We start from the raw sequence: 22,087 nt of genomic DNA, 5'->3' as shown, positions 1-22,087 counted from the left end.
TAATCTTTGGTTGTTTCTGCAGAACGAGACCCAAAAATAAAACTGCACTAAGGTGCTGAAACATTTTACAGTGCTGGAAAGGATCGATTTGTTTATTTTTCTTTGACCTCATGTGCCCCCTGCTTTTATGTAATTGTATGCTGTTTCATCGTTTTACTCTCAGTTTCTCTTCATCTCCGTGCTGCATGCTAATCTCCACTGAGCTGTTCATAATCACAAGCCATCTGGGCGCTGTGGGCAGAAACCAGCCTGCAGCTCATCAGATGACCAAACTCGTTGTCCATGAATACACACTTGCACATGTGCATTATCACACACGTGTATACAAGGTCACACCTTTAATAGTTACAAACCATCATGTGGTTATTTGCATCTATGACCATAGTCTTGGATGAACTCTTCATCCAAACACAACCCAATGCTGGACAGAAGCAGCAAAGCTAAAGCAATAGGGAACTAGTGTTTCCCGTTTAGATCACACAGAGATTCTATAATCGGAAGTTGACCTTGACAATACGTAGAAAGAACGTCCTCAATTATCTGACATGAACCAGAATTAGGCTGTATCTGGAGGTCCTCCTAGGGATGTCAGTACGTCCAAAAGAGGTTGAAGACTGGCGGCACAATCTGCACCTTCAGGAGGACCAAGCCTAGACTTGAAGAAATGACCTTGGAAAAGACGTTGTGACGTGTCTTTGCGCAGTGAGCAGCAATAGGTTTTTATAGTTTTCTACACCTGTGTTAGACATGACCACGATGTGGACTGATGTATGCAATATAGAATTGTGGATTAGATTTTATTTAGTGCCTGTCAAGGAACTCAAAGCACTCACATTCACACACTGCCAGTGATGGTAAGCTACTACACAGCCACAGCTGCTCTAGGGTGGCCTGACAGGGGCGAGGCTGCCATTCGCGCCATCAGCCCCTCTGATCACCATCAACACAGGCAGGTTGGGTGAAGAGTAGTACCCTGGTGGGAGCTGGGATTGATCCCGTTATCCTCTGATTACTGGACAACCCACTCTACCTCCCGAGCTACTGCGGGTCCACGCAGCATTGATTCTGCCTGTTTGTTTATTTCTATCTAGTTTTTAATATTCTATTGCAGTTTCCTAAATCTTATTTGCTGTGCTGCTCAAGAGCAGATCATCAAAGAAACACTGCTAAATTCTAAAGACATCTCCTTGTTTTGATATTTGTGTGCAGGAAAATATATATTAAATCCCCCAGTTATGTGGTTACACTGGACCGCATGCTTCAAACGGGGCTCTGTCAGATCTTAGAGGCTTTTAATATTCCACCTTGATTGAAGGATCATGAGTCAAAGCACCAGCGATGTGGTATGGTGAAAGAAAAAGTATTTTTGTTCTTTCTTAGTGACAATATTGTGGCATATGAGATAATGAAGCAACAAAAGGTTTTTGTAAATAAGTTTAAACACCTGAAAGCTCTCTGTCATCTGTTTATCACTAAGGAGTTCATCCACAGTGGTCAAAAACACTGCAGATGGACAGAGGTTGAGTCTGAGCTGGCAGGAAGGTCCGGTTCCTAAAGTCAAGCTGGTTTTTGACCAGCCCCGCCCCTTCAGACTATCTTAAAGTTGTACACAAGTACCGTAAATACCTTAAAGAGATAAAGAGATATTCCTACATTTTGTGGTGTGTTACGACCACTCTGATCATAATGCTGGGCTTTCAAATGTGTTGGATTGTCATGGTCTGGTTTTCAAGGACAAACGTTAGATGTAGCCAATCAGAAAGCGAGGTGACAAGCCCGCAGCACACTCCTACTCGGCCATATTTGTTTTTACTTCAAAGTCGCCATTTATCTCATGAAATGTCCCATGTGAGCGGGGAATAATAAAATGGTAAATGGCCTGTATTTGTATAGCACCTTCTTAGGGTTCTACAACCACCCCAAGGTGCTTCACAACACAATCAATCATTCACCCATTCACACGCTGGTGGGGATGAGCTACTATGTAGCTACAGCTGCCCTGGGGCGCACTGACAGAGACGGGACCTGCAGAATGCTGGCGCCACCAACAGGCAGGGAGGGTTAAGTGTTTTGCCCAAGGATACAACAGCAGAATTCTCTGGACAACCCGCTCTACCTATGCTGCGCCCATGTCCACGAGTGCATCTCTAAAAGTTCTATGTCCATCCATACAAAGACCATTTTTAATAGGGTGTTGTCAATTTAGCATTACAACATTATTCTGGTAGAAGTGTTATAAAACTAATGGAAGGAGTAGAGCCAGCTCGGTTGCAGATTTACTCTGCAAACATGGAGAGTTATGCTGAATGTACTCAGTGGAAAACAGTATTTGTATGAACCGCTATGGAGATTTTCAGATGTTTTAAGGCATCACCGATCCCAATCTACTAGCTGTTAGCTTGTCAGTCCGTTTAGAAATAGAATAGAATAGAAAATCCCTTTAATGTCCTGCAGCGGGGACATTTTGTCACAGCAACATTCACATTCACAACAGGAACAAAGAAGAATATAAAGACTGAAGAACAGGGAATCAAAAGCTGTACACTGAACAACAAAACAACAAATATGTGAAAGATTAGGTTGAATTTACAGCATTTTAAAAATAAACCATGTAGACTAATGACTGACTGCATGTAGAGTGACAGCAAATTTGTGCAAATAAAATCAACAGTGAGGCAAACACTGTTTACTGGGTGTGCTGGGAGCAGTGGTGGATGTAAATGAATCTCCTTGTTGTTGACCAGGTGATAAATTAGCCTATTTTAACCTTTCTTCTAAAAGGAAAGCTCACTTGAATAACTCTGAACTGTCCTTGTCCTTTAGCACATCCCAGATTTAGCAACCTTGTTTGTCCTTGGGCCACTACCTTCTAAAACAGTGGTCTGCTAACTATTCCCAGGCAACAGCTTGTAACACAGTCTGGAGCTAAAAATTTGTAGTCTTGAAAACATCCATCTAACCTAACTCAGCTTGCCTCTCCTTTAGAGGAAGATACACTTTGTGTTTGCTGTACAGTTAGATGGAAGGGATGACTGATCTCATCTGTCTCCTCGCCTGATTTTCTCACCTCTTTGCCCCCACCGTCGCCTCCTTGCCTTGGGGGCCACGGCATGGCATGAATCTAAAAATGTATCCTCCACATTTTGACTCCACCGACCAGCGCAGCTGCAGCGGAACGGGACAGCAGGCCTACTGCAGCATGGGGGGTTGTGCAGAAACTCGGATTATCCTCAGCTCCAGACTCTTTGTAATTCAGATAAGGCTTCTCTCCTCCAGCAGATAAGTTTAAGCATTAATAATGAATTAAAAGATTGTCCTCTGGGTGAAATATTAATGACCTCCTTTAGTTTTAGAGGCATTGCTTTGAGAAAGAGGGTGATGGTGCGCTTGTGGGTGTCGTGTAAAACGGCTCTGATTTCTAGCCGCTGAATGTTTGAGTTGAAGGTGGCTGCCGAGGTCAATATTTGAGCAGTAATGACCTTTGTTTGTCCTGCGAAGCCAGAGGAACACCACTAAACTACTCTGATTTGCTTCTGGAGGCTCTAATTGAGTGAAAGGTTTAGGTTTAATGAGCCAGCCTCCTGGTTGTTGTGTCTTCTTGGCGCTCCTCGACCTTCACCGATGTGTGAACAGGAGGGTTATTTATTTTCCCACAATATGCTTTAGTCTATCTGACTGAGTGTGAGATAGTCTTAGGATTGTAGTTATGTGGGGATTTATTCACATCTCTGCCTTTGGGGAAATAAATCAGAGTTGGGTCGATGTGATGGAGTCCTATCAGTCTCCATGACAACAGTCTTGTGTCCTCTTTCTCTGACTGATGACCTGCTGTCTTCTAGCACTCAAAGAAAAATGTGTGGATCAAACTCAGCTCAGACATTTGGAAGCGAGTTGACAGACGTTTGTTGGGCATTCACACGCCCATGATGTTTTGTTTTCCTTGATGTTGACAGCGCTGCCGTGCATGTCTCTTGTTTGGTGGATGGTAGAGGCCTCTGCAAGTTGGGAACTGAGGCTGGAGTAACAGGATTCCCAGATAGCTGTTTTATTTAATTTAGTTTTATAGATAAGAAATAAAGCACGATGAAGCGGTGGTTGTGTAGTCTGTGACCCTGTTGGGCAGATGTGTGACAGATGTCGGTTAGCCAGAAGGCGAGGAAGATTTAGACTGATGTCAGTGGTCTATAACCCAGTGGGTTTAGTGGGTATGAGACGGTGAAGAACCTCCCAGCATTCTGTCTTTGTGGACAGATGGAAGGAGAGCATCCTTGTGATTAGTTAAAGCAGGAAGGGGTGACAGGATACAAATGGTCTGTTTCAGCTTGGAGCACATCTCCTCCAGACCCTCTAGTTCAGTCAGTCCAGTTTTTATATTATTGTGATGCGTACTATTATTTTTGAACTGTGGTTTGTGCAGACAAAAGGGTTTCAAGATGGCAAAACGTTCAGCTCACGCTCCCCTCACCTGCTTCAAGCTGTGGTTTTAGAACGGGAAACTGATTTGGGTGTCAGGATGATGAAATTGTGCTGAAATCACTTTTGTGTATAGAGAACGAAACCTGTGTGGACAGTATCATATGTGTCCTCTGCTGGGTGTTGTGCACCTACCTTTTATGCACTCGTCTTTCCTGTTTTTGGTGTGTTTATAGCAGCGTTGTGGTGCTGCAGAATTGTCAGGGAGTTTTGAATCACTTTTGGCGTTTTTGTGTGACAAGGTTTTCAGATGATCCATGTTAACTGGATTAATTTTAGAGGAATGATCTAGGAAACCAAGTTACCATGGACAAGGTTTTCCTCTGTTTGAGTTGAACTCCAGAAAAATGTCCTTGTTTCATCTTCATGTCATTCATCTTTCCTCTTCAAGTCTTCTGGAATGAAGGACAGCACTCGTTTCCCTGACCAGGGTCATGAATAATTCATGCTTCTTAGGTAGCTTAACCAGTGCAGCCCAAGGTCTTGGAGGTTTACACAGGTGGATGCATTTGTTTTATAGTCTGTGTTAACCTGCTCTAAACTATTATTTTTTTCATTTAAACCTAACCATCCCCCCTTTTGATGTTGTTCATCTCTTCCTCTCTTCTCTCCCACTGACCCGCTCTCGTATCCAAAGCTCTTGTTGTCGTTTTCAGACGGTGAATACTTCACCAGTGTTTCCATGGTTATTGCTGGCATCCGTCTCTGGGTTTAGAGCTAGTGTCAGGCAAACTCACCCCATCTTTAAGGCCGACATCATCCATTGAGTGTTTGGATGGGAAACACAGGATAATATGAAAGGAGGAGGGGGGTGGTTGTAATTATATGTGCATATGAAGAGGGTTGGAGCAGCTTTTGTGATGCGGGGAGTCACACAGGGGCACGGATGTGTTCTCAGGGGACCGCGGTTCCCTGAGGATAACAACATGTTTTATTTACACATCACATAATTTCATGAATTAACTAATGCCGAAAGAATCAAACATCTAATTGTATTAAAGATGTTAAATGTGGTTTTCTACCAGTTTCGTTGTTTGAGTTTATTTAAATGACAAAAAACAAAAATCTGTAAATATTTTTAAATATAATATAATTGTAAATATTTTAATACCATTTTCCTAAATCATTTCAAACATTCGAGTTTTTGCTTCTTTTGACAACGAGTTGTTTTAGTGTTTTATGCCATCTTTAATATAACATCTCTGGTTTTTTAAGGTAAACTACACAGTCACTGTTAACCAGCAGGATCATCATGTCTGTAAACATCACCTCCTTATTACTCCTCTCATATCCTCACACACTCTCATGCAACAGTCACACCCACTTGTACTCACACACACTTCCCCCATCGTTCATTCAACCACTTCTTTCCCTCCTCCACTCCTCTCCCTCTCACTTAACTCTTCCCTCCCTCTCCATCTCCCCCCTTTTTTCCCTCCCTCCCTCCTCCTCTCAGTCAGCCCTGGCCGTCATTAGTTTCCATGGCGACGGCTGGGGAGGTATTATCGCCAGCCGAGGGCTGCTCCTGGGCTCCTTTCAGAGTGGTGGCGTTGGAGGCATTGTTTAGTTCGCTGCTCTGAATGTTGTGGGGATCAGGATGGGGAGAGCGTAGGACGAGAGGAAGGCATCTTTCCCTCACTCTAACGCCCTCTCTCTCTCTCTCTTTTGTAGGGCAGCATGTTTTAGACAGTGAGGGGAGGAGGAGCAGAAGGAGGGTAGGAGGAGAGAGAGGGGCAGCGTGGTGCTCAGGCAGAATCGATGAGAGAACAGGAGTAGTAGCAGCAGCAGCAGTCAGACTTCTCCTCATGGACTAGATCTGCTTTTTGTTTATATTTGTGTCTCGCAGCACAAAACCACTGGAAATAGCAGAATTTCACCAGGAAAGCAGGGAACAAACGAATGTTGATGACAAACAGATTTTGGTTGGTGAGTTTTTAACACTTCACTGTCTCCGCTGCAGATTTTTATGTAGATTTTTGCTTTTATTCCAACTTGTGCCTGTTTTTAACACATCCCGCCTTTTTTCAGAGGCTCAGTGTTTGTGCAGGTGCTGAACATGTGTTTTACTGCAAACCAAACCTGAAGCATGATGGGGTCTGTGGGTTTGCAGCTGTCTGCTGAATTCAGGCTAATTCTCACTGCCCTTTAAATATACATGCCCCTCTGCATGTTTTATTAAGAACATACACTGGGAGCAATTTTCTGCTGTCTTGATCTAGATCTAGATTCCCTCCAGTGTATGTTTTTAAAGACTATCCCAATGTCAGAGCTGATGTATTTTTGGTTCTATTCTTTCTTTCATCCACACTGAGCTGGATAATTACGAGTGAGAGCTGAGCCCTCTGGCTCCCTGAACCGGTTGTGTGTGGTGAGTAATGCAGTTAGCAGTGAGCTGTGCCAGCATGCCTCCCCCTGATTTCTGGATAATAAAGTAATTCTTCATTTATTATGATTTATTTTATCATTTCCATCCTCAAATCAATATGAGGACACCGATGCCTGGAAGTGACTTGGAGAGGACCACCTCTCACACGATGGTGATGTCACCACAAATCAGAGTAACAGATGATTTAAATCCTAACAGATCACACAGCTGCTGCTTGTGTGTACTTTAACAATTATTTACCCCTGATAGTGTTAGTGTTCAATGTCCTTGGGGGTGGGGTGGGGGGTGCACTATAATTTAGCTGACCAGGGAGTTGTCTTAAAGAGAGGGGAGTCTGTGTGTTTCCATGGTGACGGCCAGCAGCTGTGTGAGCTAAATGTGTGGCAGACACTGTGGCATTGCTTAGAGACACGGCCTAATCAACAACCTTTGACCCATATCGATGAGATGAGTGTGTGTGTGTGTGTGTGTGTGTGTGTGTGTGTTTACAGTCAGGAGGATGCTAAATGTTTCTTGTCTCTAGCTGTTGATTCTGGTTTCCTGCTTTTGCCACCACTGAAATGTTGACACTGCTCTTGCATCTGAAAAATAAATTTAAAATCAAAGGAAAAAGATACTTGATGACTTCTTCTTTAATTTGCCAGAATGTCACAGTTTCCCACAAACAAAACAAAATGTCTTTAGTTAAACCAATGTGGCAAATTAAAAAGAGAAAAGGCTTCAGTGTGACAGTCTCAGCAAAATCAGTGAGATGTCCAGAGAAGTCAGCAGCACCATGAGCTGAGATTTATGAAGCTGAAAAGGCCAAACCGCTCACACAGTAACTGTGTGTGAGAAGCAAAATCCTAGATGCCCTGGGCAGTGGAAACAGTAGTTTGTCATGCTGCACCCATTTCCCTGTGCCTGGGCAGGTTTACTGGTGGAGAAAGGATGTCTGCAGCCCACAGTGTCCACAAGTATTTAGTACAGGGGTGTGTCTGAAACCAAGAGGGCAACCTCTCTGTGTGATCACCTGGGAAATTCTCACTTTTTACCCTGCTGGGGTGTTGCTTAGTCAAACCTGACATTGCCAAAGTGCTCGGGTTGTTAAAGGAAAAAGAAAAGTTTGATGTCCGTTGGAAACAGTGTTAGAGAAATAACAGACTCTAGACTGTTTGTGTCCTTTGGTCAGTAGCATTTACACTCAATAGGTATATTATTGCTGACATCTTTTATCTTGTTTCTATTTAAGTTGAGACTGGGTTTCATTACTTTTGAGATGTTTTTAAATAGTGACCATGAGCACTCTGCTTTTATATAAGTTATATGTTTCATCTCCCTTCATCTGGATGTAAAACTCCTAAAGTCCTGTTGTGGTTTTTCTTTATTCCTCGGTTGGGTCCAAAAAAAGGACGAGGCAGCTTGTGGTGAGGTGCTCCTCGTTTCCACCTGGATTTCATCACAACTTACAGATGTTAGCATTTCCTGTTGCTCTGGCGTACATGATGATGATGATGATGATGACAGGAGAGGCAGCTTCACTGCTACCATCGTAGGATTTCACGTGTTTTATAAATAAAAGCAGCCTGTTCAGGTCTAACTGCCCATCCCTCAGGCTGCACAGGAAGGAGACAAATCATTTTGATTGTTTTCTAATATTCTGGCATCTTTGCGTGCATATTTGTGCGTCTGTTTTTTACTTCTCTATTGAGTCTGGGCAGTCAGTCGGAAAGAGTTTGGCACTCTGATGTCTCCATCGAAGCGTGTGTGTCATGTTTTTGTACAAGACTTTGGCATCAGGCAGGAGGAAAAAAGGCAGTCTTGTAAATACACACATTCACTAACCCCCAACACACACACACACACACACACACACACACACACACACACACACACACACACACACACACACACACACACACACACACACACACACACACTGGATCCAGTCAGGAGCAACATTCATGTGACCTCCTTCAGCCAAGGAGGCCATTTGCCTTTAATTGTGGCTCAGTGCTGTAAAATCGCAGCTTACTTCAAAGCTGGGTTGAGTGTTAATGCTGACTCATGGCTTTGTAGTCGAGTCCTGCTGCTGCAGGGAGGAAGAAGGACGGCTTCCTGAAGACGGTAACTAGACGTTTAATGCATCTCCTCTGAGGGGCAAAGTGACTTCATCGTGATTCTGTTTTTGTTTGAGAAAATTACCAGAAAATTACATTTTACATATTTTAAGGAGAATACTGCTGATCAACATGTCCACTCTGAGGAGAGAAGGGACTACTAATGTCTCCTGGTAAAGTGGAGTCAGTACCTGAGTCCACATGGATCTGCTACCATAAATGGTAAATTTCACGACAGCAAGCTGTTCTGTGTCATCTCAGATCTTTCTTTGACACAGTGTGACTCACTTTCCTGAGCAGCGGCCACATGGGCACTCAGCAAAGAGAGAAGAAGGAAAAAACTTATTATCTAGTGGCGTTTATGAGTGAGATCCTGCCAGCTGGAGCTCAACACCAATGTAGAAAATCTCCAAAGTACTGTTTCCCATCCAGGGAAATTTAAAAAACAACCTATTTGTGGGTTATTTCCTTCATACGCAACAAAAAACATCTCTGGGTTTCTTCTTGATTGTCTCTGGTCTTTAGGTTGAGAATGACTAGAAAAAGGGCAAGATAAGATGAGCTGTGAAAAGACTTGAGTTATGGATGCACCGTGATGTTGATGCAAACAGGAGATAATCCAGAGTTTACAGTTTAAACAAGATCACACTAAACTGTCCAAAAGTTCGTTTCTGACTGCAGAGTTGAAGCTTATAATGGAATCAGTCAGTATTCAGCCTGATTGGTGTGATCGGTGACTGGCCAGTATGAAACTCAAAAGTCAAGCATTTTTCAGTTCCAGAACTGGAATAATGAAGTTAATCTGGATTATTTTAAAGTGTATTTTGTTAGTTTAGCTTCTTGAGAATAATTGGCCAAGATCGGTATCGGTAGATCAGGCTTGTACAAAAAGAGTGAAAAGACCAAAGAAGAAGTCCGGTACTCAGCTTGCACGCCCGTGCCTCTTGCAGTATGCCTCATAGCGTAGGAATCCACATTTTTTCTTCTTCTTTGTGGTTTTTAGTGGTCGAAGGTTACAATACTAGATTACTGCCTATGTGTTTATACATGTACCTTTGTTATTATTTTTCTTCAAATTATTCTGTTGTTGCTGCTGTAACAAGGGAATTCCCCCACTGTGGAATCAACAAATTCTATTCTATTCTATTCTATTCTTCTATTCTATTCTATTCTATTCTATTCTATTCTATTCTATTCTATTCCACTCCATTCTATCCTAACAATTCTAATAAACTCACGTGCTGAATCCTTTCTTGTATAACATGTCCAACCCAAACCACCATGTAATGTGTGTATACTTAATTTCCATCTGACCAAAGAGACACATGCACATTCAGGCTCAGTCCTGTGGAGGTGTTAAGGGTTGAATCAAGAGCCCAGCCTCTGGTGTGTGACTGTAGAAGCTGGCCTTGCCAGCCTCTCTTCCCCAGAACACAAGCATGGCTCTCAGCTGCCTTCTGCCATGCTGTGCTATAAGGAGCCATTAGAGAGGAAACAGGAGCCTTTATTAGACTGTCTACTGTACACCTGGCTTCTATAATAGGCCTCTCCTTGTGTTTGTGTGGGAGCGTTTCCCCGTGGTGAGTGGTGTGTGTTGGCTTCTTGCTCTCATGTCTCAGTTGACTTCACAAACCTCAGCATGAAAATGTTTGGGCTTTTCCACTTGTTTCCATCCGAGGTGCCGTACAGAACAGTGTTTATGTAGCATCTCCTTCGATGGCGCGCTACGCTGTTCTAGCTTATCTAGTTTGGGTGACTCGTCTTAAAGAAGTCTTTGTTCGGAGCTCGGTTGTTTACTGATCTGCTGGTCTCAGATGCTCCTCTCTGGAAAGATCTTGTTGCTGACGCTGACAGGAGCCAAGTGACATTTAAATGATTTTGTCGTCAGAAAATAACGCTAACCATGTGATGCTGGAGTGTGAGTGACCTTTCTCACTCTGCATATAACGTGTTTCTGCGCTGAAGCTCAGCCTCAGCTTTTCTGTTCTGGACCACCCAGAGTTGGCTGATCCAGGCAGGAACGGGCAACGCCTTGACCTGTGACGGGTTGAGTTGGACCACTCTGGGGCCGTTTGACTGTCAGCAGTTTCACAGACACTCCTCTCCACACGCTGACATCCATCCTGCCTCGGACAGATGCAGGGTGGTGTGATTGGCACCATTCCACCTCACCTAGGCCACAGCTCTGAGAGGGGAAACTGGGACTGGGACACAAATATTACACTAAACAGATCAGGTTCATGAAACTTTAATAAAAAGGGGGAAAGATTTGCAGCAGCAATTACGTCTCAAGGCGCTCTACGCCGTTTCCTTCTCTTCCTCTGTGGGGGGAACACAGGCTTTTCCAGAGGTGTAATTTAGTGGCCGTGTCAGCTGTGTTTTGGTTTTTCTGGGATGTGTTCTCTCCTTGTGGAGTGCATTTTATTTGGGAAAGGGGATGATTTGCTCGATTGTGTTTTCAGCGTTTTTGTGTGGCTGCGCGTTGCAGCTCGCTGTAAAGCATGAGCAGATCTCGCCCGAGACTCACAGTGTTGATGCGTGTCATTTTGTGGTCAAAACTGCAGATTGACTTCTGTAAAGCTAGGAGTTTTGGCTGTAGGATGGAGAAATAGTGTGTGTAGATAATGTGTTAGCCCATTCACTCAGCATCCTGTTCACCATAACGATCTGTGAATCCCACCTATCCATGAGTGACAGTGTGATCAATGCTTTTATTCTTGAAGGATCCTTAAGACTAATGACTCCTTAATCTGGTGGATTAACCTGCTTTATATTCATTACTAAATATTTTTTATTTGTTTTTATTTATCCAGATGAGTTGATTGAGAACTCATTCTCATTTACAACAATGACGATCTGGCCAAGAGGCAGCAGCTACAGACACAAAGTTAGCTTTACATCAAAGAAAAACAGATAAGATAAAAACATACAAGATAAAAATGAGATAAAACTATTAAAGACAAAGGGCTGTTCTCATTTACAACATGTACAAGCAATCAAAACAATAATGAGAAGCGGGCACATTGATCAGAAACTACTGATTGCAATGAATTATTGGTAGTGAGCTTTAGTGGTTTTGCAGCTCATTCCTTCGTTGGAAGCAGCAAACTGGAATGAGGAGTGGCCAAAGGAGGTGCGAACTTTGGGAATAACCATAGCGATTAAGTTACAGGAGCGTACATTGTGCTGGTTGTTGGAAGTGATGAGTAATGAGCGTGATGAGTGAATACATGACAGGGTTATACTAGACTTGGGCAGAATACAGATTCATACCAAAAACTGGTGCTTATTTTGGTTACGATATGAATTTTTCACATATCGCTATACCGGTGAAAGGCCTAGACAACGTACAGAACATTCTTAGTAGGAAAGTGTTTCAGCAGGGACTCATTTCACTGCTACACACAAACACCACAGCATGGTGAAACCAAGAATGGCGGCTGGCTGGAGCTGTCACGGTGACATCAAAACTTCGAATGCAGAAGAACTTATTCCAAAAAGAGGAGCCACGTCTGTTGTTTGGAGGTTTTTTGGGCTTAAAAGTTCTGACGTGGAGCAAAAAACTATTATATGCAAATGCTGTCGAGCTACCGTGGTAGCCAGCGGGGGTAACACCAGCAACTTGCTTCATCACCTCAGCCGAAAACACGTCTTGGAATACCAAGAATGTCCCGAGCTTCGATTTGCACCCTCCACCTCCGAGGCTAAAACGACTAGTAGCAGTCAGAGTCAGACGTCCATTAAAGATGCGTTCGCTAAAGGGACTGTATATTTACAAAAAGCAGGTGGTGGGTCGAGATAACCAACGCAATAACGTTGGATGTGAAATCATAAAGATGGTTAACTGCACAGATTATTTCTATAAAAAGTTGATTTTGACTGCAATACTTTATTTTTCTAGTAGTTTTTTCTTAACTGCTTTCTTTTGACAAGGATACTTTGAGGGGGTTTCTGCATTTACCCACCTGTGACTGGACATGGAAAAACTGGTATTCTGCACATGAAGGTAAAACGGGCTATTTAAGGCCAACCTAGTGCAGTAATTATTTTCTCAAAAATAATCTGGGTAATCTCGGCCTTGTGAAAAACACCGTCAAATACCGTAAAACCGATGTAATTTTTAAAAATACTGTGATATGAAAATTTTGCCATACCACCCAGGCCTAGGTTATACCGATGATTGCTTTGTATATAAACTGATACCAATGTAAGCACCATTATTGTTGCATGGTGAGTAATTGAAATCTGTTTGGAGTTGGTTCTCATGTTTGTTAGATCACCTCCAACCCTCTATGTCAGGGCTAGTCAATTCTGGGCCTCGAGGGCTGGTATCCAGCACATTTTAGTTTTAACCCTGCTTCAACACACCTGAATTCAATCAGCAGGTGATTAACAGGCTTCTGCAGACCTTGATGAGCTGCTGCACAGGTGACTCAAACACCGACTCTAGTGTGTTGGACCAGAGAAACCACTAAAACGTGCTGGTTATTGGCCCTCGAGGCCCGGAATCGAATAGCCCTGCTCTATGTGAATGGAAATAGATGGTTATTTTTTAAATAGGCTTTTCTGAGCAGATCTGCCCTGACTGTGGTACACAGAAACCACCGAAAGCTACTAAAGTGGGCTCCAGTGGTTTCTGGGACAGTTGGGCAGTCGTCTCCAACAGTGGGCTTGAAAACACTCTTGCTTTCGCTTTTGTGTGTGTGTGTGTGTGTGTGTGTGTGTGTGTGTGTGTGTGTGTGTGTGTGTGTGTGTGTGTGTGTGTGTGTGTGTGTGTTGTCCTAATTGCCTCTCTGTTTACAGTAATGCTCTGTGCCTAGTCAAACAGGAACTGCTACAGTGGTTGTTGTTGGACGATAAACTGTCAGAATTGTAACTAACTTTGTAATCAGCCCTCTCTGTCAGGGCTTGATGACACTTCTGTTGACTGTGAATGTGTCTTACTCGTTTCTGGCTGCTGATTGGGAGAAGTTTGAGTCACGCTGTAGAGAAAAGGTCAGCGAATGTGTCACGGCTCACCCTCAGCTCGTCTCACAAGCAGCCACCAAGGACACGAGTGTCTGGAGAATGTTGTCTGACCCATGGGCCTGTTTGTTTCTGCCTGGTGTTTCTTCTCTTCTTGTCTGATGTTTTCATTTAAGGACAAGTGCATTTTTATCATATTTAGCTATTTCGTAGCCTTTTACGCAAGCAGCATAAATCTGCATGGTTGTCATGCCAAAACCCTCTTCTTTTCACGGGGCACATCGAAGAAAGCCTTGATTTATTTTGAGACTATGCCACGCTGACCTTAACTGTTTAGCCTTCTCTGGTTCTTACCACTGGCTGTGCATCATAACAGGAACTTATCACACAGACCACTTAACTTACAGCTCAGACTAAATACTGACGCTCGATTATATAACTTCTTTCTGCATTTCCTCTATGGAAGTGTAACTTTCTTTATCTGCTGCTCCCTTATCCTCTTTCTAGCGTCTTAGCTTCTCCTCCTCCTCATAACCTACTAATCTATGGGAGCAGCAGAAATCCTCCCACTTATTGTTGCAGACATGTCACTGTGCCTGCTGTGCTTACTGACCTGAATCAGAGGGGGGGTGGACAGACCTAACAAGATGATTTACCTCCCCCTCGCAAAGCTTCCAGCATGTAAAAATATTAACTAATTAAACAAATAAATTACTATTTGCTGTCATTTGCAGCCTTATTGTGGTTGTTCAGACAGCTGTTGATGCATCTGTTTGTTTGTGCTGAAATAAAAAAGGAAGGGTTGTTATTCCAGAAGGGAAATCAGCTTATTTGTGAAGACTGAGGGGCAGATCCTGGAGCAGCTGTTGTTGTATATTGTTCACACCAATATTTCTCTCTTTGAGCTTTTTTTTTTTTTTTTTTTCTCCGTTTGTATGTTTGAGTGTGGAGTTGATCCTCTTAAAAAGCTCCTCCCACTTTGGTATCACAAACTCCTGTCAGCTTTAAACCAACCACATCTTTATTCTAGTCTGAATCACTTCTTTGTGTGTTATCAGGACTTTTGTTATAGATTTCAGGTCTAATTCTGTAAATGTCCACATGTAAGTCAACATCTTTGCTGCAGGATCCCACCTGCGCTATAATATTATACACAGATGGCAACAAAATGATTCTTTCATCTTGCATGTGTTTAAATGGCTCAAAATGCTTAAAAAGTCTGTAAAAAGTCAAATGTGTGCTGTAGTTTAGCTACAATGATCTTACTGCATATTTGAATCACACATTTGAAAAAGAGCTGTTGACCCAGCAGCAAGTCCGCATATTTTATAACTCATCTAAATGCATTCTGCTTAAAATAAAAAATACATGTCTTTGTTCGAATTTGTGTGCAGATTTGGGTTTTTAAACTGGGGGGTGTAATAGCTGAGGAGATCAAGGTCAAAGCACCCATCACTGTCCGCTGCTGTAGAGGAATGTGATGAAGGGAGACTGGAGAATAAATGGAAAGATGTAGCGATAGATTAACAAAGCCAGGATGTATTTAGTCACAATCTCCAACATTGTTTTCTGTAGAAAGATGACAAAACTGTTTGTGTGGAGGACACTCTGCTTTGTGACTCAAAAAGTTATTGTAGCCATTTAAATAGGTAGTTTTTGTGTTGAAGTTTACCTGTTGAAGATGGCTTCCCAAACAGCCTCTGTTTGAAAAAATAACGTTTACCAGCCTGATGAGCTAACGGCTAGTCAGAACCCTTTAATTCAGTTCAAGTTTATTCATATAGCGCCAAATCACGACAAGAGTCGTCTCAAGGCACTTCACATAATAAACATTCTGAATGAACAGGTCAGTTCATTAGGCCAATCAGTAAAAAGTTTCCTATATAAGGAACCCAGCAAATTGCATCAAGTCACTGACTAGTGTAAGTATAAGCAGCCATCCGCCACAACTCACTGGGGATCGAGAAGACAGAGCAGACACACGCACACACACACACACTCACTCACACACACACACACACACACACACACACACACACACACACACACACACACACACACATGTAAGGGGTTAATTTACATCTATTTAACGAACCATAAGACGTAGGATTCCATAGTACATATGGAATCAATCTTACGGATCTTTGGGTACTTTTAACCAAAGATTGGAACTTTTTATTGCACTGATTATGTAACACTTCATATTAAATGAGAGACAACAGAAGAGAGAGTCACCTTTAAAATGTAAGAAGATTTATTTCTAAAAATTTTTAAACAAGACTTACTCTAAATTCAAAGTGAATGGATGGATCTTGGCGTGAATGAGACGTGAGATGAATGGTGTATGCGTGAGTGATGTTTGTCATCAGAACTCTCGTATCCGGAGAAGCAAGTCTGAATGATGTTATGATGTTTTGCTCTTAATCTATGATCGTAGTTTCATAAACACATAAGACGCCATGTTGTCGCTCCACACATACCCTTCGTACAGATCCAGACTGCCAGGTCCTCGGACCCCCCTTCGGTACCGGAGCAGATGAAACAGTGTCAGCAGTACTGTCTCCAGGTAAAAGCGACATTTGGTTGACAGTGTCAGATGGACCCAGAGGGTCAGTGAGTTCAGCTTTTATTCTGAAAGGAACCGTTGCTTGGTTGGTAAAATGCAACAGATTTTATCCAGCTTGTTGGTTCTTTGCTTAAAAAGGAAGTCCGGGTGGCCGGTCCGATACTTCTTTTAGCATGCGGTGAACTGCAGTGAACTGTAGAGAACTCAGAGAACTGAACTAAGATGGCGTGGGGACTGGTTTTATTAATTTGGATGTTTTGATTCATGGTCGAATCAAAGTTGGCAGATTTATAAACACCACAGAGACTCTGCCACGCTTCAGAAAGGAAGGTTCTGATTGGATGAGTAAAAGCAATGTGTCATGTGTTTACATTACGTGTGATCAGGATGTCTAGTGCAGCTAGATTAAAGTCATATTACTTATTAAAGCTTACTAATCATAACATTGTCATTTCACGGATTGGTCAACATCTTATTATTGACCAACACTTTGTTTCATTAGCTCTATTAAAAATAGAGTTCGTTGATTTATTAAAAAGAAAGAGTCCTTTGTCTTCATTCCTCTCTTGGGCTGGAAAGGAAGATAGTTTAGAAGCAAATGCATGACCTTGATTGAGGCAGTCTCATGCAGATTAGTTCTGTGTCAGAGGCATATGAGGAGAGAGGGTAAATAACCTTCGGTGGAATAGCTCCGTCATCACGTTACACACACACACACACACACACACACACACACACACACAACAAATATACCAATTAGTGTTTCTATGGTTACATTGTGATTTCTTAGTAAATATTCTATTTGATGAGATATAAACTTTATTGTATTTATCCTAGTGAATCTATGATTAAACGGGTAGACTAGTAGTAGCACATTCAATGTCAACACAGCAAAGATCTTCTTGATCACCATGTGTTACACATCTTTTTTCTCTATGTAATTTCACAGCAGTTGAAGCTGAATTATTTTACAAAGCTTGAGGACATTTATCTATCACTACTAGAAGCTAAATGTAGGACTTCTGGAGCCTTCAGGGGTCACATCCTGAAGAAATCATAAAATATTTCTGCCGAAATAACCCTGTAATAAAAAAAAACTGACAGTAGTGTGAAAGCTATAAAATTATGTTGCATGAGCCACTGACAGTTAGCAAATAACGTTTTAAAATGACAGAAATAGTCAACAATCACAATTTTTTTTGTTGAACAAGGCCTTTATCCAACCGCACCAGGGGTGCCCAATCCTGGTCCTCGAGGGCCGGTATCCAGCTTGTTTTAGTTTTAACTCTCCTTCAACGCACCTAATTTCAATCAGCAGGTGATTAACAGGCTTCTACAGAGCTTGATGAGATGCTGCACAGGTGATTCAACCAGTTAATCAAGTGTGTTGGGGCAGAAAAACCACAAAACCTGCTGGATACCGGCCCTCCAGGACTAGGATTGGGCACCCCTAGAGATTGAAAAATGTATAGCACCTTATGCCGTCTATCTACTTTTGTATTTATGGGCGAAAGCAATGCCTCTCGTTCACACACACACACACACACACACACACACACACACACACACACACACACACACACACACACACACACACACACACACACACACACACACACACACCTGTAGCCGGTCAACATAGAAGAAGCACATTGTTTTAAAATTACTTTTCTCACATGATGCTGTTTACTCGAGAGAGAGAGAGAGAGAGAGAGAGAGAGAGAGAGAGAGAGAGAGAGAGATGGATGGATGGATGGATGGATGGATGGATAGAGAGAGAGAGAGAGAGATGTCAATCTTTAAACACTCGTGCACACTCTGTGATTGACGTATGTCTATAAGCAAATAGCTAGCACTATTGGCTAGTGCTGAGCTGCATTCATTTTAAATTGCGTGGGACTTTACAGGACGGATGTGCTAGGCAAAAATAAAATCGAATCGACGAATTGTCCTCTATGTATGACATTACAGAGCAAGACTTTTTTAATGGATTTCTAAAAAAACGATGTATAATTCCTGAAGGGGGTAACTCTGGATTGCAGCGTTAAGGAAGTTATCTACAACAGGCAAGTTTGTTATGGTTTATAACATTTACATCCATTTATTAGTCTGAAACAATCCCTAATCTATAATCAATGTTTAATTGCTTCCAGTCTTTAACTAATTTAGGGTCGTATAGAAATCAGATCAAAACTTTTATGCAGAGAAAAAACTAAACAATAAACAGTAATGACATAGACTGTGATGGAGGAAGCGATAAAAGAGAAATGTGATGGAAACATAGGAGTATTGAAGAACTGGGGTGGGTCTTGTGGGGGTTGGTTGATGTTATCGGAGCGAGGCTGTTTGAGTCTGACTGATCTGTCTCAGGCAGAGGGCTGTGTGTGTGTGTGTGTGTGTGTGCGCGCGCGCGCACACACACAGTGTTAATATATTTTCCACCAACACTAAAAGCTGTCAAACACACATCCTCTCACCTGGTTTCCCCTGGGCTGCATTGAGAGCAGCATTCTCTCTTTTCCCCGTGGTGGCATGACACTCACAGAGGATGGCAGTGTCTCTCTGTTTGCAAGGAGTCTTGTAGAAAAACCTGAACGCATCTGAATATTTCTGCCAGTCGCGTGTAAAGCAGCCTTGTAATGTGGTATTTCAGGTTACACCTATAAATACGATCATGTCTGGACGCTGATGTTGAAGTGAGTCACACAAACATATGTAGGTATTTATTTGTTACCTGGTTTGACAGATTAAAGAGATGTTTGGTTGCTATGGCAACACACAGCCTAGATGGTGTTGTGGTAAAAATGTTCACAGACTTGTGCTGCTTTATGTTTAATTGACCCATTGGTCTGTAACTGGAAGCCAACAGAGGAACTGAGTGTCCATTGTTGTTTCACAAAAGCTCTTTCAGACCTACTTTCAGTTTTATCATCTCCTTGATTCCTCTGAGTCCTAATAATTCCTCTGTCTGCATTTTAGCTTGAAGCACACACTTTGTTCTTGGCGTGTCTCATGAGTAGTTGTGTGTCAGGTCAAAGTTCACCCAAACATGCCGGCTGAGAGGCTGGGTGAGGATTTCCGGACCTCTCAGTTTTGTCACCCAGGATCGGCAGGTAAGCCGACAGGTGCAGTTTCAAAACCACGGCAGTGAAGGTGGAGGTGAATATGCGTGTTTGGGCATAATGCAGAACCGAGCTTTGAAGGACTTGTCAGGGTGTGTGCGTTTGTTTGTGTACCACAGAGACTAGTCTCAGTTGCACACAGGCACTTTGGAAAAACTGGGAGGGCAGGATTTATTGTGATCCTGACTGAGTTGTGTGGCCGAGGTTTCCCTTCACTCGTTCTTTGGACTTTGGATTTTTGATACTGAAAGTTTGCAGGTAAGTTTTGCAATATATTCTACAGAAAATGTGATTTGTTTTAGGTGTCTCGCCTTGTTGGATGTTTGTACGTTTTATAAGCCTAAGTGTGGAGAATACTTGCTTCCTACCTGCTGTGTCACCAAGTTCCTATTGGTTTAAAAGGCAGCATGACCTGAGGGCCAGGTTGAGGTCTTAGGGTTCCATGGCAACTCTTTGTTTCCATAGGTAACAGCCCATATGCCTCCGTCTCTCACGGCTGTTTGTTTTTCCCAGCAGAGACCAGGACCAGCCTTGGGTCAGAGAGTTCTTCGCTAGCCTGTAATTTAGCTGTCGGTCACGTTGATTCTCTTGATGATAGGTTAAACTTTTCCTCTGACTTTCCCTTCAAGTTGTCTCTGATTAAAGCTACTGGAGTTTCTTGCTGTGGAAAACATTTTTCTATTCTCTCTGTTCTACAGAACCAGAGGATCCTTTTTCCTCCGGTTTGGTCTTATTGGTGTGGAGACGATGGGAAAACCCAGAGTCTGCCGCTTGGGGCAGACAGTGTAACAAGACTCATTACTGACTGAATTTCTCTTTCCCCTGCCCGGAGCATGTCTAAAAAACATCAGTTTAAATGTTCCAGGAGTCTTGAGAGGATTCTCAGTTTCTGATACGGTGGAGAGGGAGTTTGTGTGACTCAGTTTGGGCAACTTGTGGAAAAGCATCCACAGTTTTCTGGAACGACGATGGAATTTAAATCAGCTCATTAAAAGAAAACATCTTAAAAGTGAACAGTGAAATAAAAGTTAAACAAATTTATAGCCTGTAACAAAGTGATCTGTCTTGCAAAAGAGAGAAAGTGATTAAACGCTTGTTTCATTCACTTTGTGAGTTGAAAAAAATGCCTTCATGAAATGAAGAAATAAAACTGAGACTCGAAAACGGGAATTACTAATCAGGATATAAATCAAGGGAATGCTTTTTATGATTCCAAGAGAACTTTATAACCTGTAACATCAGCACATTAAAGGGATACAATGGAACTTTTCATTTTTTTATTCAGTTTTTGAGCTAGTATGTGATAAAATTACCCTTTACATGGATAATGACATGTTATTCAGACCCCTACCGCCGTCTGTGACCAGAATACCGCACTTGCGACTTCAGAGTATTTGGTCCGGTCCCTGTTGGACTTAAGCCCCTTCCACACTAGCGCTGGCTCCACTTCGCTCCTCTCTGTGCAGTCAGCCCCAGCCCGGCCGGGTTGATTACACACACAAATGTTGACGTGACTGAGCATATGGGAAGCTCCCATTGGCTGATTCTATCTGCCAATAAGAGGCTCCCCATAATAGTTGGTGTGAATTTGAGCCAGCCAATTTCTCGGCAGTGAGTGCTTTGGATCAGTTCAGCTCAAAGCAGACCGCCTTGGGAAGAGGGCTGAAAAAACAACCGGTTACATGTGGAAAAAAAAACAAGGCTATGTGGATGTGAACACTCTTTACCCAGTCCAGGCGGTGTAGAGATGATGCAGGCATGGAAGCCCTATTTGTAAAGTGGAGCTGACATGCCTGGAGCTGCAGTCTGCTTCCAGCATGTTTCCTGCATGTTTTAGATCATGGACACAGCCGATTTGTTTGATTTAGTGATGACACCAAGTTGGGGAGGCAGTTCAGCTGTTAGATTAAGGTGTTAAAAAGACAAACGCTCAGCGAGGAGACAAGTTTCACTTTTGGTTTTACTAACGGACAAACTGCATAGTATCCCTTTAACCCATATGGTCTAAAGGAGATCTGCTAGGTGACCCCAGATTTCCACTCAGAACATTAGCAGGAATAAAGATTAATCAGAAGTGTTAGTGCTTGGAAATAGAACTCTGGGAATGCTTTGGTTTCACACACTTTTATTAATTGATTGCAAAATTAAATTTATGTTTACTCTTCAAGTAGTGGAAGTGTGCATTATACAGAATAAAAGCACACCTGCAAAAACATAATTGTATTAACTTTTATTTATTTATTTATTTGGTCTGGTAAATAGTTTGAATTAACAGCAAAAAGTGATTTTTTTTTCTGTCTTCAGACTTTACACTCAGGGATGCATCTGAGCTTCCAGAAATGTATTTTTACATTTTGTTGTTGCCCATCACACAGACCAGCAGCATCCACATCATCCTATCTAGGGGTTGTTTTATACAACATTTACAAGCTGTGGTATAAAAAAGGTCTAACGAAGCCAAACATTGTGTCGGTGA

The 22,087-nt window shown here is 42.4% G+C and overlaps 1 protein-coding gene across 2 annotated transcripts in view; it reads left to right on the top strand.

Moving 5' to 3' along the window:
* Positions 1-22,087, top strand: part of fgd (faciogenital dysplasia) — a 69,368-nt gene that overhangs the window by 20,713 nt on the left and 26,568 nt on the right. The window contains exon 1 of one of the 2 annotated variants that reach the window (XM_054746029.2): positions 19,307-19,602. The exons of the other annotated variant lie outside the window; for it this stretch is intronic. Within the exon in view, the coding sequence (XP_054602004.2) occupies positions 19,539-19,602 (64 nt within the window). The 5' untranslated portion in view covers positions 19,307-19,538. Of the gene's footprint in view, positions 1-19,306; positions 19,603-22,087 lie in introns of those variants that run through there. 2 annotated transcript variants of the gene reach the window in all.

Source organism: Nothobranchius furzeri, chromosome 15 (genome assembly GCF_043380555.1).
Source record: "Nothobranchius furzeri strain GRZ-AD chromosome 15, NfurGRZ-RIMD1, whole genome shotgun sequence".
In the NCBI taxonomy this organism is placed as follows: domain Eukaryota; kingdom Metazoa; phylum Chordata; class Actinopteri; order Cyprinodontiformes; family Nothobranchiidae; genus Nothobranchius; species Nothobranchius furzeri.
Note: the sequence above shows the minus strand (reverse complement) of the source record. Positions and strands in the feature narration are given on the sequence as shown.